We start from the raw sequence: 17,197 nt of genomic DNA on the forward strand, positions 1-17,197 counted from the left end.
GCTGATTTTTATATCCAGAAAATATATATTTTTTTATTAATTGGACTTCAATTAAAATGAACATTTTGTTATTTATCCTTCACCATGTACATATACATAAACATAAATGTCCTTGTATTTATTTTTAAAGAAAGTATATATCAAGATCATAATTTTTATTTCATTTTTTTATAATTTATAAAAGAAAGAGAAATTATGTTGTATTATTTTCTATTTATAGATGAAAAAAGAAGAGACAACGAGGGGAAAAGAGTGTGTATATAAAAGAGAAAAAATAAGGAGTAAGAGAAATAAAAGAGGATAAAAAAGAAATAAGGGAAAAAAAAGTTACGATAATTTAGATATAAAAAAATAATTGAATGGAATAAAAAGTTAATAAAATTAAATTATAAATATTAATTAATATATTTTTTTAAATATATAGATAAATTAATTAGTTTAAATAATATTACAATTTATTAATTAACAAAAAAAAATTAATAAATGGATGAAACAATTTAATGTGTTAAAAATAAAAGAATTAAATAATATATTTTATAAATAAAGAGATCAAATAATTAATTTTATTAAAATATAAATAATAAATAATAATTTTTTAATATAAAAAACATGTAAGGATAATTTTTTTAATGCCTTTGAAATTGTTGATTTTTATATCAACTCAACATATCTAGAAAAAGATTTTGTTTATCTTTTAACATATATAGCTGATCTGGTCTTTATTTTTAAAGATATTTAGAATATAATAACATTTGAAATTTTATTCAAAATATTTTATTTTTAGAGTGAAAAAAAAAAGAAATTTTAGCCTTCTTTTAAATTTGATTAATTAATCCAATGCAAATTTGCATTCAATTTATCAATTTAATTTCTTTTTTTAATTTAACAGACTATCTTTTTATATCCATTTTATAATTTACACAACTCTTTTGAGTTTATGACTACTCTTGATAAAATTTGTAGACTTTTTAATATTTATGTTAATATTAACCATTTATCGCCAAATAAAGGTAAATTAGAAACTAGAAATTATAATAATTACAAAAGTCACAAAAAATTATAAATTACAAGTTTCATTAAAAAATTTTTATATATAAAAAAATATTTTTATTATTTAATTATAATATTAAATAATAATATATATTTATATTATATAAGTATAAATATTTTCATATTCTACTAAGATTATAAAGTTCATAACATACATATTGTTTTTTTAAGAGACGAAATCATTATTGTAGAAATATATATTCACCCGTCATTGCTCAATTCTCATTTCTCCTTTCTGATCAATCAATTACCTACCACCTTTTAACTATGGCTGACGTTCTTGTTTCCAAAGTCTTGGAAGAACTAATTTCAATCGTTGCTCGTGAGATAGAACAAGAGGTGAGGCTCGTTGTGGGTGTCAAGAAAGAAGTTCAAATGCTGACTACCAAATTCCAGTTCATCAAGGCCGTGCTGGTGGATGCCGAGAATAGACAAGTGAAGGATGATGCGATCAAACTTTGGATGCAGAAGCTCAAAAACATTTCCTACGATATGGATGATGTGCTAGACGAGTGGACCACTGCAATTCAGAAATCCCAAATTATGGGAGATGAACGTGTTTGGGTGAGAATAAGAGGAAGGTACGCTTAATCGCTTCTCTTGCTTTCGTTGTAGAGAAGTTGGTGTACGCCGTGATATTCTTTGTCAAGATTAAAGATTTTAATGCAAGATTAGATATCATTGTTGATCAACGGCGTGCTCAACTTTGTTAGTTTTCAAAAGGAAACTAAACAAGTTGAGCGATTTACAACTACATCTTTCATTGATGTAGCAGGTCAAAGGTAGAGACCAAGAACAAAAAGCAATAGTGGAGAAGTTGTTGACGGGGAGTAGCCAAACACCAAGCCTCCACATCATCTCTATAGTAGGAATGGGGGGGATTGGAAAAACTACTTTGGCCAAATTAGTCTACAACGATGATGAGGTGAAAACCCATTTCGAAACGAGAATATGGGTTTGTGTCTCGGATCCCTTTGATGAGATTAAGATTGCCAAGGCGATCCTTGAATCTCTCACAAATGAGGCTCCAAATTTACATGAATTGCAAACTATACTGCAAAACATACGCAAATCTCTAGAGGGGAAGAAGTTTCTTCTCATACTTGATGATTTGTGGGAAGAAAATTCTGAAAAATGGGTACAATTGAAAAATTGTCTCAAATGTGGTTCACCAGGAAGTAGAATTTTGGTGACCACACGAAAGGAGATTGTTGCAAGTGCGATAGGTTGCATTGACATTCACAAAAAAGGACAATTGTCCGCAGAAGATTCTTGGTTTCTATTTAGTCAAATTGCATTTTTGGGATGGAGCAGTGGAGAGCGTGAGCCATTGGAGGACATAGGTAAGAAAATTGTAAGCAGGTGCAAAGGATTGCCTCTTGCAGTGAAGACTCTAGGAAGTCTTTTGGTCACCAAAAAATCCAAAAGTGAGTGGCAAACCATCATGGATAGTGAGGTGTGGGAACTAGAAAATGCTGAAGTTTATATTTTTCCCCATTTATGGCTTAGTTATAATGATTTGTCCCCACCATTGAGGCAATGTTTTTCTTACTGTGCCATTTTCCCCAAGGACCACTTGATGGAAAAACAAAAACTGATAGAGTTATGGATGGCACATGGTTATATTAAGGAAACAACAAAAAGAGACATGGAGAGAATTGGTGAGGAGTATTTTCAGAATTTAGCTTCACGCTCTTTCTTCCAAGATATCAACATGGTTGACGATTTCTATGACATTTCATATACATGTAAAATGCATAACATAGTGCATGATTTTGCCCAGTATATCAGGAGGGATGAATGTTTTAGCATGGAGGTTAGTAGCTCTGTTGAGTCAAGTATAGAATCTGTCAGTAATGAAGCACGTTATTCGAGGATAGTGCTTGCAGGAAAAGGCTCGTTACCGGGCTACTTTTATGATGCAAAGAAACTACGCGGCCTCATAGCTCAGTTCGAAGGAGGTTTTGTGGCCACTGCAGTGCTATCTAGTTTTTTCAATGAATTAACTTGTTTGAGATCTTTAGATCTAAGCAATTGTGACATTGAAGAAATCCCACCAACAATAAGCCAATTGATACATTTGAGGCAACTTGACTTGTCTTCTAATGATCATCTGAAGTCGTTGCCTGAAACATTGTGTGAATTATATAATTTGCAAGCCTTAGATGTTTATGATTGTTATAATTTGGCAAAGTTGCCCGATGGTGTTGGAAAACTCGTTAACTTAAGACATCTGTATTTTCCTGGTATAGGCCTTTTTCTTATGTCGAAGGAAATTAGGAAATTGAGCTGTCTTAGGACATTAGAGTGGGTCCATGTTTTTTATGATAGAGAAGCATTCTCTCTTGGGGATCTAGAAAGTCTGAACCTTCTTCAAGGATTGCTTATGTTATCGGGCCTAGGAAATGTGGACGACATGGATGAGGCTAAGAAAGCACAACTCAAGAAAAAGAAAGGAATCAACAGAATGCATTTAATTTTTAATGAAAAGGAAAGGGAAGGGAGAATATGTCATGATGAAGAATTACTTGAAGTCTCAGAGCCACACACTAATTTGGAGACTTTAGGAATACGTGACTATGAAGGCATAGTTTTTCCGGATTGGATCACGTCATTAATTAATTTGAAGCGTGTTCAATTTCGAGGTTTTAAAAGCGTGAGAAATTACCTCCTTTGGGAAAGTTACCATTCCTTGAAATCCTTGAATTGGAAGAAATGGAACGCCTGAAAAAGTTGGGCGTTGAGTTTTTGGGAATAGAAACTTCAAGTCAACAAGAGATTTCGTCATCAGTCACCGTCTTCCCCAAATTGACAACACTTATATTACGTTCCTTGAAGGAGTTGGAGGAGTGGGATGATGGAATGAACAAAAATGGAGAAGAAAATGTTGCCAATTTTACAATCCTGCCATGTCTTCGTTCTCTCTCTATTTAGCATTGCCCAAAGTTGAAGTTGGAGGCGTTACCAGATTACCTTCTCCAGAATATTTATCAATTTCAAGGCTGCTTAACAAAAGAGGAAAGGAGGGAAAAGACCAAACAAATCTTGCATCTCTAACCATCAAATATTGGTAATGAGCATGTGCAAAGGTGAGACACCAACAGATTCCACGGGATTAGGTAATTTCTTCTGTTTCTTTATTAACCTTATTTTTATCCTTTTCTTTTTATTTCATCTGTGAATTAGTCAGCCACAATGTAATTACATATCTTGAAATGGAATGTCTTTTCTTTATTTGTAGGGCAAATGGGCAAAATCTCCTTGGTCAATCAAAGCAATTGCGTCTTCATGTGCAAATCCTTCATTGCCATTATGTTATATCCTTCACTGTATGTGTATAAATATTATACTAGAGTAGAATCTCTATTTTCAGTTTGGACTAAAAATAATGGACTAGGGCTACTTTTTGCAGGAATCTTTCTGTTGCAACTAAATACTCAATGTTAGTTCTTACATTTAATAGATAATGCGTAAGTTCAAGGCGCCTTACACACTGAAATTGGTATTAAAGACTAAATGGATCAATACAGTTTAGCCAGTTAAGGTAAAAGCCATGTTAAACAATTGCAGATTTCTTGTTTCTTTGTCCCTTCTTCTTGCTTCACTTGTACCTCAGCTATTTTATTCCATCCATGAATATCTTTGCTTCAAATGCAGGGTAAATGAGCTAAATCTACTTATGGTGGAATTAAGTAATGAGATCTTCATTTGTGGTTCTATTCAATGGATTTGTACTGGAATCCTTGTTTGTCTTTGGATTAGAGAACAGTACATCATTATTGTATTCTTCATTTCTAATTTGTGTGTGAGACAAATGTGCGTGTGCGTGTGTGTGTGTATATCTTAAAAAGATTCATGGATCAATGCAATTTAGTCAGTTATGATGGTTAAACTAATTGTAGACATAAGAGTGCCTTCAAATTAGGTTCAAAACCTTGGGACAATTGTTACAATTATGTGAGAAATGCCATACATTTATCAATCATATGACTAAGCATAATTATCCATTTTCACTTTTGAATTATATCGGACTGAGTGCCCTTATTTTTTTTATTCATTCCTCTACAATCTAATTATTGCATCTATTATCTATTTCTTGCTCTAATCAGTGGCGAAACCATGCCCATTGTGCGGTAGGCAATTTATCACCTTATATTTTGGAATGAACATAGAGATCTACTTTTATAGTTATAGTTTTGTCCCCCTTAATGATTAACCAATGCCCACCATATGGTAACTTAAAACCAATGCCCACCTTCAACAAAAATCCTAGCTTTGCCACTGACTTTAATGATACAATTAACCATATGAAATTCTGTCTTGGGATGCAGTATTGAAAGAATCACCATGCATGTTAATTTCTTTTCTAGTTGAGCAGCAAACTTTCAAAGATTGCGAAATTATTGGATGTAGTTTTGCATAATTTTCATTAGAAAAATTTTTCTTAAACCATAGTTATCTGTGGCTTTGTGCCAACTCATGCCCACCAAATATGTAATACTGTCTGACTAAAAATTATCCTTCTATTACAAAGGTGCAGCTGGATTTGGTAAAATCCAAGGTAAACGGAATTTGGTTATCGAAGACTTCAGGAAGGTTTCATTTTTCAAATCATTCTCGACATGGATTAACTGGATGCTTCATGGAACTAGCTTCTCAAACTGAATGTATCAATCCATTCTCGGGGTGAGGTATGTGGAAACCAAAGCGAACTTTATCTTTGGTTTGTGCAAAACTTATAGCTTACGATGCATTAGTGGTTGAAAGTTTTATGGACCATTTATGTAGTAAGCCGAGCAAAAAGTTTTATGTGATTTTCCTTTTTTTTCAGGTGTAATATTGAAATCTTGGTTTCAACCTGAAAATGTAATTCTAATTTCTTTTGGAATCTTGGCTGGCAAAGCCAAGATTCTAGAAAGACAGCCTTTGATTCTTGTAGATATGAGCGTTAGGCACGATCTAGATGCTGAGACATATAGTTAGAAGTCTTAGAACCACCTCCTAATTTGGAATCTTAATTGATACTTCAACATTACTTCTGATATCTTAATTGTTGAAAGCTTAAGAAGAGCCATTTATGCAGTGAGCAGCACTTATGGAACATGTTATGTCTAGTGGCGGATCTAAAAATTTTTTTTTCGGGGTTGGCATATAAAAACTAAGTAATAAAATATTATAGAAAATTAAAAATACAATATTAATATTTAATAATTAGACTCAATGAAATCTAATACCCTTTCAAATGGTTAAAAAAATATATATATATCATTGTTAATGCTGCCACATATATATCTCTCTTTATATAAGTAACTAAAAGTCATTTATCAATTTATTACATGTATAATTATATAATTTTATCTTGACAAATTTCATTTATTAAAAAAGTTATAGTATAATAAAAGTACATAAACTTTGAAAACACGAAATGCTTTTTTTTTTGTCTCAATCAACTTTAAATTTTATCAAAAAGATGGTTCGATAATTAAATTAATGAGAGGTCAATTGTAACACCCCAAAATTTTAAATTTTATGAGCATTTTTGGTATTTTAATTTTATTTAAATTTTAGGAATTTTTTTTGAGATTTTTCGGATTTTAAAAATCGGGTTCGTTTTTTCGAAAATATAAACTTTAATGATTTTTAAAAATTTATTTAAAGACCACGTGACAAAACTAAAAATATATTTGGAGTTTACGTATTTTTCTGAGTTTTCTGGAATTTTTTCGGAATTTTTGGACCTCGTTTTCGGTCCCGAGGCAGAGTAAAAATTTAAAATTTTGTATTTCGAATCGAACCGGCCGAATCGAACCGGACCGGATCTGACCGGTCGAATCGGACCGATCTTCTTCTCTTTTTCTCCTCCCTCCCGCGCGCGACGACCCTCTCCCCTTCTCTCTCTCTTTTCTCTCTCCTCCCTCCTCCCCTTGCCGCGCCGCCCTGCGTCCCCACCTTGCCGGCGCCCACCTCGCCCTTCTTCCCACGGCCGGCCACCAAACGCTGGAACGGCCTTGGAAGGGACGCCACGCGCAAGGCCATTTTCAGCTTCCCCGCCAAATCCGCCGATCCGCCACCAATTGGACCGGTCTTGTGTCCAAAATCATCTACTCGGCGAGAGCTTTCCATAGACACCAAGAACGCCGAAATCCATCGAGCGGATTGTCCATTTTTGCTCGAAGATTTTAGCCCATTTCGACTTTTGGGCTAGATTTCTCAAAACCGTGAATCCACGAAAACCGAGGCCACCAAGACGCTCCATTCGTCGAGAGCTTCGCAACGACATAAATTTGAATTTTTCCGACACCGCTTTTTGGTGGGTCCTACGAACCGCAGTGTTTTTCAGAGAATATAATGAGCTTAGAAAATTCTGAAAAATTAATGTACTAACCCCGTGTTATGGGCTTGTAGGTATCCTCGATTCGCGGAAATTCGGCGATTGACCAAGTTCGCAAATTTCGGGCCGCATGCACTGCTACTGGAAAAGTCTCCGAATTGGACCGAGGTTTTGGCTAGCCCTCATTGTCAGACGTCCCGAGTGCGTTCCCAAAGTCGGAATCGGCAAAGGTAAACCCAACCTTGTTTTTGTAATTTTCTAATGCTTAAATAGGATTAAAAATCCATAAAATATTCGTGGTAGCTTAGAAAATTACGATTCTTTTGCAATAGCTTAGTAATATTGCTAAGGACCAGGGCAAAGTTTTATAATTTTTAGAGCTTGTTTGGGCGCTTTTTGCAAAAATGATCAATAATAAGGACTAAATTGAAATTTTACATATTGTGATGGATGATCGATTTGATGGGCCCAGGAGGGTGTGTGATATGATTGAACTGTTGATATATGGATTGTGAATATAGAAGTGCGTTTTTAGCCCTTTGCGGGTTGGGTAGGTCCTAGGTATAGGGGACTCACGGATTTTCTGCACGACTTAGGACGAATTGGTCTTTTCTTTGTTTGTATTGAGTCGATTGTATTAAATAAATGTAATATGATTGTCGGTGAGCGGATGACCTTCTTCCTCCGCCCGGCCCGCCACGTTGATTGTCGTCAAGTCGTGAGTAGAATATTAATTTTAATTGTAATTTCGATATTATTATATGTTCAAGCATGCCCATGCATCACTTATATGCATATATTTATGTAGTTAAACTCTAGGCACGATTTATGTTGCATTCATAATCGTTGATGTGCCATGGATATTGTTGTGGTAATTTGGAGCGGTGTGCGTGCGTTGGCGTCGTGTGATGTGGTATGGACTATGGATAGGACGGGTAGTCACGGCTGAGTAATTGGGACCCGATCCTTCGAGGGGTAGTCACGGCTTGAGTAATTTGGGACCCTCGATTTGGTTATTAAGTGGAAGTCCGAGCTTGAGTAAATCACGGCACGGGTTGGATTTAAGAGAACCGTATAGGATCGGCTCCCATATGTTATGATTGATACTACAGGTGTGTGAGTGCTCCAAATTACCTTTTGATGTTATGATGTGAAAATGTTGTTGATGTTGCATTTCACTCTGAGTGCATTAGTTCTAGATAGTTATAGAGATTATGGTTAAAATTGATATTTTACTCTCTCGAGTCGAACGCTCACTCTGTTCAATATTTTTCAAAGCTACAGGAGGATTTTATTTTGGTTAACTCGCTTTTCTCCTCGCAGTCAATTATTACCGCTTGTATAAACTTGTTAAATCTTAGAATTTCCGCATGTGTTAGAAATGTTATTTGATTTGGGTCAGTAAACTAAATTATTATTTTGGGACTCAGAAACTTAATATGCTATGCATGTTTGATGGATTGGATGAGGAGCCGAGCTCCCATTTATTATTATGTTGATGAGTATGTGGAGGGTGAGCCGAGCTCCCCAATTGACTATATATTGTGTTTACAGTCGGGTGAGTGAAAACTCCCGTTGGTAAGTCCATTTTATGGCGGACTGTCCGTTTGTTTTCTTGATATTGGGCCCAAATGGGCCTTAGAGTTGGGTTAATGAACAGTTAGGCTTACTACGGGCCTCGGGGGCTTTAGGCTGGCCCAGGTCCTAGTGCCGGTCCGGCCCATAGGTTGGGTCGTGACATCAATATATATAAACATATATATATACAAAAGAATTTTCAAGAAAAAGAGGGGTCCCTCATTTTGTGCACTACATCTGCCAATAGTTGTGTCTGCACATCTAGCGCAGGTACATCAAGAATGCCAATGTTCCAGGGTTTGTGATATCTGGAATTGTTTTTTAATGACAGCATTTGGAAGCAACATATCATCAGGAATGTCTTCTGTATTTAGTTATTGCATCTATGATCTATTCCTTATTCTAATGATACAACCATATGAAAATTCTTCTTGTGATACAGTATTGATAGAATCATCCTGCAAGTCTATTTCTTTTTGATCTGATCAGCAACTTTCGGCATTATAGAAATTTTTTGACCTTCTTTTTCATGCTTTTCATTATGTAACACTGTCTGATTCAAAATAATCCTTCTATTGCAAAAGGTGTGACTGGACTTGATGAAATTCAAGGAAAATGAAATTTGGACTTCATGAAATTTAGTGAGACAAGACTTTAGGAAAGTCTAATTTTACAAATCATGCTCAATGGCGATTAACTGGATGGATGCTTCATGGAACTAGCTTCTTGAGCTGATGTATCAATACATACTTAGAGGATAAGGTATACGGACACCAAATTGTGCCTAATGTCTGCTTTGTGCAAACACTTAAAGGTTTGAGTGCATTATTTCCGATACCTTAGATGTTGAAGTTTAATAACCTTTTATGTAGCAAGAAGAGTAAACGGCTTTATGTGATTCTATCTTTTTTCCAGGAGTGATATTGGAGACGTCATATACAGACTTTGCCTGAAATTCAAGGTGCAGCAAATGTGATTCACATGTGTGATGACTTCAAGGTCATTTAATGACAGCATTAAGAAGATAGGTTACAGTTTCTGCGCAACTAGCCCACATCAAGAATGCCGAGTATTGGGCCTTCACTTCCTTGGAATTGAAAAGAGGTACTGTTGTTTTATTTATTTATTTTTTTTTCATTTGCAGTCTCAAATTTGGACTCCATTTCAGTCCTTTTCAACCTGAAAATGCAGTATCTCTTTTGGAATCTTGGTTGAGAGAACCAAAATTCTGGACAGAGCCTTTGATCTTGTATACATTAGTGTAAAGCATGATGTAGTTGCTGAGACATATTATCATCTTAGTTTTGTGCAGGCACCAACTGTTGTGAGCTCAGTTCTGAAGCCTTGATCGAATGGAACTGTATGCTGAACACACTACAAAGTTTATCTGAAGCTATTCTGTTGCTTTTAAGGGTAATGCACAAAACATGAAACAATTTCAGGTGAACATTTTAAGAAATGGCATTTGGGAATTGTTATTCAATTACAGCATTGGGAAGCAACATAGCATGCATCAGGGATGTCCTCTGTTTCCTCGGAGTTTCATTAGGGAACGTGCTATTTTTACGTTGTAATTTTTGTCTTTTGGTTTGTTCCTTGCATACCTAAGATCTCAATTTCATTCGGTCAATTTGTATGAAGATCTCTATTGGGAGAAATGTATGATTGTCTTAACTGTAGTTTTTTAATTTAATGTGAATATGATGAGATTTTTCATGTCATTTTCACTTGTGTTCTCTCTGTTTTCTATTAAAAAATTCTGCTCTGTTTAAATTCTTGATATCATTCCCCACTCAGTACACACCTTTTCATTCATAAGGAGAAACCAGACAAGCATATCTCTAAAAATAAAGGGAAAAGGAGTTGTAAAGGGAGGCTTGAAAGTTGAAGTGTTTACAACATTTGTTAAAGGAAATTTACTGTACTATGAACAAGGAACTTGGTGAATAAAAATAATATTATACACTCTATATATACACTTTAATTAATTTTGTACACATTTAATATAAATATTTAACCTAATAATTATTGAACTCATTTTCATATAATTTCGAACTTATATTAGATTCACCTAAAAGTATATCCTAATTTTTATCAAATTCATTTGATGTGTTTAATAAAAATCATATTTAAATAATGTTCAAATATCAAATAAAAATAAAAATATTTAACTGAGATATAGCTCATAAGCTTTAAATATATTTTTAAAAAATCTCATATTTATCATTAGAATAAAAAGTTAATTATAATTTAATTTCATTTTTATCACTTCAAATTTATTAAAATGTAATTATTGGCATACAAATAATAAAGAAAATAGGGATTTTTTTTAAACTTTTAATTTATTATTATATATTTTAATAAGTTATAATAAAATCAATTATGGAGATATTTATTTCTTGAAAAGATAAATTTAAAATAGTCAATTTTAAAAATTACTTGTTATTAAAAATGAAATAATATCAATTTAAATTTAACATATTAATATTTATTAAATTATATATAATACATAAACATAACTGTTCTTGTATTTATTTTTAAAGAAAGTATATATCAAGATCATAATTTTTATTTCATTTTTTTATATATAAAAACATTAATATTTTATTTTTAAAAATATAATTATTTTAAAATTTTTATTCACTAACATTATACTTTCTTTATTCAAAAAGATATATAGTATTTTATCATCAGAGTAAGAAAAAGACATTTTTAGCCTTCTTTTTTTTTTTAATTATGCATGAGTTTTTAGATAATAAAATAATAATTATAAAAAACTTTTAATATTCTATTTAAGTCTTAAAATTCTTCAAAAATAAAAGTCGTAAAAAATTTTATATAATTACTGCCATAGAAAATTAAATTAAAATTAACATTTAAATTTTAAAATTAAATGTTGTCATTCACCATATATATATATATATATATATATATATATATATATATATATATATATATATATATATAATGTATCAAATTAATTTTTTTTACTAACTTAAATTTGTATTATATTAATATAAAGCAATTAATAAGTATTAAATAAAATTTGAAAAGATTATAAAATTACAAGTTTCATTAAAAAAAAAAAAGGATTTATTTCAAGTGAACATTACAAGAAATGGCATTTGGGAATTGTTATTCAATTACAGCATCCGGAAGCAACACAGCATGCATCATGGGATGTCCTCTGTTTCCTCCGAGTTTCATCAGAGAACGTGCTATTTTGACGTTGTATTTTTTGTCTTTTGGTCTGTTCCTCGCATGCCTAAGATCTCTATTTCATACAATCAATCTCTATGATGATTTCTATTGGGAGAAATGAATGATTGTCTCAACTGTAGTTTTTTAATTTAATGTGAATAAGGTGAGATTTTTCGTGTCATTTTCACTTGTGGTCTCTCTGTTTTCTATTAAGAATCTCTGCTGTGTTTAAATGTAGGGATCCCTTGATTTTGATCTCAATCTCCTTCATAGGCCCATGTCCATCCGTTTTTAATGATTCTTTTACTTTTCTCTTTAAATCTTTTTCCTATTTTTCAGGAATTAAATTTGGCTAGAAGAAAAGAAAATCCTAAGAATTTTGAGAGAAAAGGAATCAAATTTTATTTATCTTCAACAACTGAATTACAGAATGATCCTACGTACATATATATGCAATATGAGTTAGCTATTGTAATTGAATCTGTGCTACCGTAACTAATTTTGTATACGTGACTTATCAATCTAAAACTCTAATTGACTTTGGGGCCATTTTTTACTTTGCCTTCTTTGCTGTCATTGCTTCTTTGATCAGCTAATACCTCCCGCAAGCTGGAGAATGAATGTTAAGCATTCCCAGTTTGGAAATGATCTCTTGAAATGGAATAACACCCAGTTTGGCCAAATTAGTCAACAATGATGATGAGGTGAAAAACCATTTCAAAATGAGAATATGGGTTTGTGTCTTGGATCCCTTTGATGAGATTAAGATTGCCAAGGCAATCCTTGAATCTCTTACAAATGTGGTCCCAAATTTACATGAATTGCAAACTATATTGCAGAACATACAACAATCTCTAAAGGGAAAGAAGTTTCTTCTCATACTTGATGATGTGTGGGAAGAAAATTCTGCAAAATGGGAACAACTGAAAGATTGTCTCCAATGTGGTTCATCAGGAAGTAGAACTTTGGTGACCACACGTAAGGAGATTGCTGCAAATGCAATAGGCTGCATTGACATATACAAAATAGGGCAATTGTCCGCAGAAGATTCATGGTTATTATTTAGTCAAATTGCATTTTTTGGATGGAGCAATGGAGAGCGTGGGCCATTCGAAGACATTGGTAAGAAAATTGTAAGCAGGTGCAAGGGTTTGCCTCTTGCAGTGAAGACTCTAGGAAGTCTTTTGTTTACAAAAAAATCGAAAACTGAGTGGCAAACCATCATGGATAGTGAGGTATGGGAACTAGAAAATGCAGAAGTTGATATTTTTCCCCATTTATGGCTCAGTTATAATGATTTGTCCCCACCATTGAGGCAGTGTTTCTCTTATTGTGCTATTTTCTCCAGGGACCATTTGATAATAAAAGAAAAACTGATTAAGTCATGGATGGCACATGGTTATCTTAAGGAAACATCAAGAAAAGACATGGAGAGAATTGGTGAAGAGTATTTCCAGAATTTAGCTTCACGCTCTTTCTTCCAAGATATCAACATAGATAAATTTTCATACATTTCATATACTTGTAAGATGCATGACATAGTGCATGATTTTGCCCAGTATATTAGGAGGGATGAATGTTTTAGCATGGAGGTTTGTAGTTCTGTTGAGCTAAGTATGGAATCTGTCAATAAAGAAGCTCGTTATTCAAGGATAGTACTTGCAGAAGGCTCATTACCAGGCTGCTTTTATGATGTAAAGAAACTACGTGGCCTCATAGTTGAGTCTAAAAGGGATTCTGCGCTCACAACAGTGCTACCTATTTTAGTCAACGAATTAACTTGTTTGAGATCCTTAGATCTAAGTTATTGTAAGATCAGAGAAATTCCATCAACAATAAGCCAATTGATACATTTGAGGCAACTTGACTTGTCTTTTAATAGTGAACTGAAGCTGTTGCCTGAAGCATTGTGTGAATTATATAATTTGCAAACTTTAGATATTCATCGTTGTAGGAATTTGGAAAAGCTGCCCCTTGGAATTGGAAAACTTGTCAACTTAAGGCATTTGCACAATTTTGCTTCAGAACTATTACTGTTGCCAAAAGAAATTAGAAAATTGAGTCGTCTTAGAACATTAGAGTTGGTGATGATAGAGAAGCATTCTCTCTAGAGGATCTAGAAAGCCTGAACCTTCTTCAAGGATTGCTTGTTTTAGAGTGCCTAGGAAACGTGGGGAACATTAATGGGGCTAAGCAAGCACAACTCAAGAAAAAGAAAGGAATCAACACAATGCATTTTACTTTTGATGGAGAGGAAGGGGATTGGAGAGTAAGTCACGGTGAACAATTACTTGAAGTCTTAGAAACACCACCTAATTTGGAGTTTTTAGATATACTTCATTACGAAGGCACAGTTTTTCCAAGTTGGATCATGTCATTAACTAATTTGAAGCGCATTGTGCTCGACGATTTTAACAACTGTGAGAAATTACCTCCTTTGGGAAAGTTGCCTTTCCTTGAACGACTTGGTTTGTGGGGCATGAAACGCCTGAAAATGTTGGGTGTTGAGTTTTTGGGAATAGAAACTTCAAGTCAACATGGGATTTCATCAGCAGACGCTGCCTTCCCCAAATTGACATCACTTGTATTAGGTTCCTTGGAGGAGTGGGAAGAGTGGAATGAACACAAATGGAGAAGAAGATATTACCAATTTTATAATCCTCCCATGTCTTTGTTCACTCTCGATTTGGGATTGCCCAAAATTGAAGTTGGAGGCACTACCAGATTACCTTCTCCGGAAGATGTCCGAATTTGAAGACTGCTTAACAAAAGAGGAAAGGAGGGAAAAAGCCAAACAAATCTCAAATCTCTAACCATCAAATTTTGGTAATGCATGTATAAGGATGAGACACCAACAGGTTCATGGGACCAGGTAATTTCTTCTTTTACTTTACCTTGTTTCTTCTGTTTCTTTATTTTTATCCTTATCTTTTTATTTCATACATGAATTAGTCAGCCACAGTGATAATTTGATATCTTGAAATGAAATGTCTTTTGTTTATTTGTAAATGGACAAAATCTCCTTGGTGAATCGAAGCAAATGCATCTTCATGTGCAAATCTATTCAATAAGGTTTGTTTATGTAGATGAAACTGCTATTATGTTATATCCTTCACTGTACGTGTTTATATGTTATACTAGATTAGAATCTCTTTATTCAGGCTAGACTAAAAATAATGAACTAGGGCTATGTTTTGCAGGAATCTTTCTGATGCAACCAAATACTCAATGTAGTTCATAAATTAACAGAGAATATAGGGTAAATGGGCAGAATGTGCATATGGTGGAACAAAATAATGAGATCTGCATTTGTGGTTCTATTCTGTGGAGTTGTTACAGGAATTCTGGTTTGCCTTTTGATTATATTTAGAGCATATTACATCACTATTGCATTCATTCCAAATATGTGTGTGCGTGCACGCACACTCAAAACCTTGGAACAATTCTGTGAGGACTGCCATACATTCGTCAATCATGATTCACTTTTGAATTATGCAAGAGTGGCTTTTTTATTCATTCCTCTGCAAATTAAGTAGTGCATCTATGATCTGTTTGTAACTCCAATGATACAATTAACCATATGAAATTTCTTGTTGGGATACTGTATTGATAGAATGACCGTGCATGTTTATCTCCTTTACGCTTGAGCAGGAAACTTTCAGCATTGCAGAAATCTTTGGAAGTAGTTTTACATGCTTTACGGTAGAAACTGAGAGCTTGTTTGATTTAATTATCGGATACCGTTGATAATAGCTGATAACTATTTTTATTAACTAATTAGCTAATAGTTAATGATAGCTGATTTATATTAAATGTTTGGTAAACTTATGTTCAGCTGTTGCCGTTGATATTTAAAATGACTAATAAGGATATATATCATATAATTTATTTTATTATTGAAATAAATATAATATTATAAATTTATTATATTATATTATTTATTTTATTATTAAATTAAATATATAATTATTGATTTAATATATTATATCATTTATTTTATTATTAAAATAAATATATAATTATTGATTTATTATACTATATCATTTATTTTATTATTAAAATAAAAAAATAATTAAATTCTTTAAAAAATAATTAAATAACGTTAAAAATATAGGTATAAAATAACAAAGTAATTATTATTGTTGATAAAGAAAAAATTTATAATTAATTGTAAGTTTTTAAATATAAAAAATGTAATTTTTATAATAAATAAATATTTTATATTTCATATTATTAATAAAAAATATTTTAACAAAGTTATAATGCGTTAATTAAAATTTTAAAATTATAAATAAAAAAGATAAAAGTATTAATAATATTAATTTTTGAGTTAAGTAAAAAAGATAATATAGTCTAAATAAAAAATAAAATCAAATCAAATCAGCAATCAGCTGATGAGAAATGACTCTAAAAATAGAACTGATATAAATTGCAGCTGATTGATATTATATTAATCATCCATCAGCTATCAGCTTATTTTTTTAAGTTTATCAAACACTCTAATTCATCTGTTTAAGTATCTATCAGATATCAGTTATACCCAATAAATAAACCAAACACCTCCTGGAAGAGTTCTCCTCAACGATAGCTGTTTGCGGCTTGTAACCCACCAAATATGTAATAATGTCTGATTCAAAAGATCTTTCTATTGCAAAAGTGCAGCTGGAATTGATGAAATTCAATGTAAACGAAATTTGGTGAGAGAATAATTTGGGAAAGTCTCATTTTTTAAATCATGCCCTACATGGATTAACTGGATGCTTCGTGGAACGAGCTTCTCAAAATGACTGTATCAATCCATTCTCAAAAATGCCAAGTACTGGGCCTTCTGTTCCCTGGGATTCAAAATAGGTACTGTTGTTTTATTTTTTCTATCAAAATTCCAGAAAGACGGTCTTTGCTCCTTATGTAGATGAGAGTGCTAAACAAGATCTAGATGCTAAGACATATCATTCTGTTAGTTTTATGCAGGCATTTGCAGTCCTGGTGCCTTAATTGAATGAATGGAGTTCGTTTGAAGCTTTTCTGTTTCTTTTG

General features: G+C 32.8%; 2 protein-coding genes across 2 annotated transcripts; both read left to right on the forward strand.

The window, feature by feature from the left end:
* The first annotated feature begins 1,215 nt into the window (after positions 1-1,215).
* Positions 1,216-3,474, forward strand: LOC131176919 (putative disease resistance protein RGA3). The gene is made up of 3 exons (XM_058141939.1): positions 1,216-1,614; positions 1,826-3,268; positions 3,382-3,474. The coding sequence occupies exons 1-3, from the start codon at positions 1,318-1,320 to the stop codon at positions 3,472-3,474; spliced, it is 1,833 nt and encodes a 610-aa protein (XP_057997922.1). The 5' UTR covers positions 1,216-1,317.
* A 9,408-nt stretch (positions 3,475-12,882) lies between these two features.
* LOC131176920 (putative disease resistance protein RGA3) lies at positions 12,883-14,915 on the forward strand. Its single transcript, XM_058141940.1, has 2 exons — positions 12,883-14,162; positions 14,255-14,915. The coding sequence occupies exons 1-2, from the start codon at positions 12,883-12,885 to the stop codon at positions 14,913-14,915; spliced, it is 1,941 nt and encodes a 646-aa protein (XP_057997923.1).
* The last annotated feature ends 2,282 nt before the right edge of the window (positions 14,916-17,197 follow it).

Source organism: Hevea brasiliensis, unplaced genomic scaffold (genome assembly GCF_030052815.1).
Source record: "Hevea brasiliensis isolate MT/VB/25A 57/8 unplaced genomic scaffold, ASM3005281v1 Scaf276, whole genome shotgun sequence".
NCBI lineage: Eukaryota > Viridiplantae > Streptophyta > Magnoliopsida > Malpighiales > Euphorbiaceae > Hevea > Hevea brasiliensis.

Bases quoted from the DNA above. Each gene is read 5' to 3' on its own strand.
- LOC131176919 (XM_058141939.1), top strand. From the start codon at position 1,318: ATGGCTGACGTTCTTGTTTCCAAAGTCTTGGAAGAACTAATTTCAATC. The intron at 1,615-1,825 runs GTGAGAATAAGA...TTGATGTAGCAG, and splicing joins TGGGAGATGAACGTGTTTGG to GTCAAAGGTAGAGACCAAGA. The intron at 3,269-3,381 runs GTTAACTTAAGA...TTTTTATGATAG, and splicing joins CCGATGGTGTTGGAAAACTC to AGAAGCATTCTCTCTTGGGG.
- LOC131176920 (XM_058141940.1), top strand. From the start codon at position 12,883: ATGAGAATATGGGTTTGTGTCTTGGATCCCTTTGATGAGATTAAGATT. The intron at 14,163-14,254 runs GCATTTGCACAA...TGGTGATGATAG, and splicing joins GGAAAACTTGTCAACTTAAG to AGAAGCATTCTCTCTAGAGG.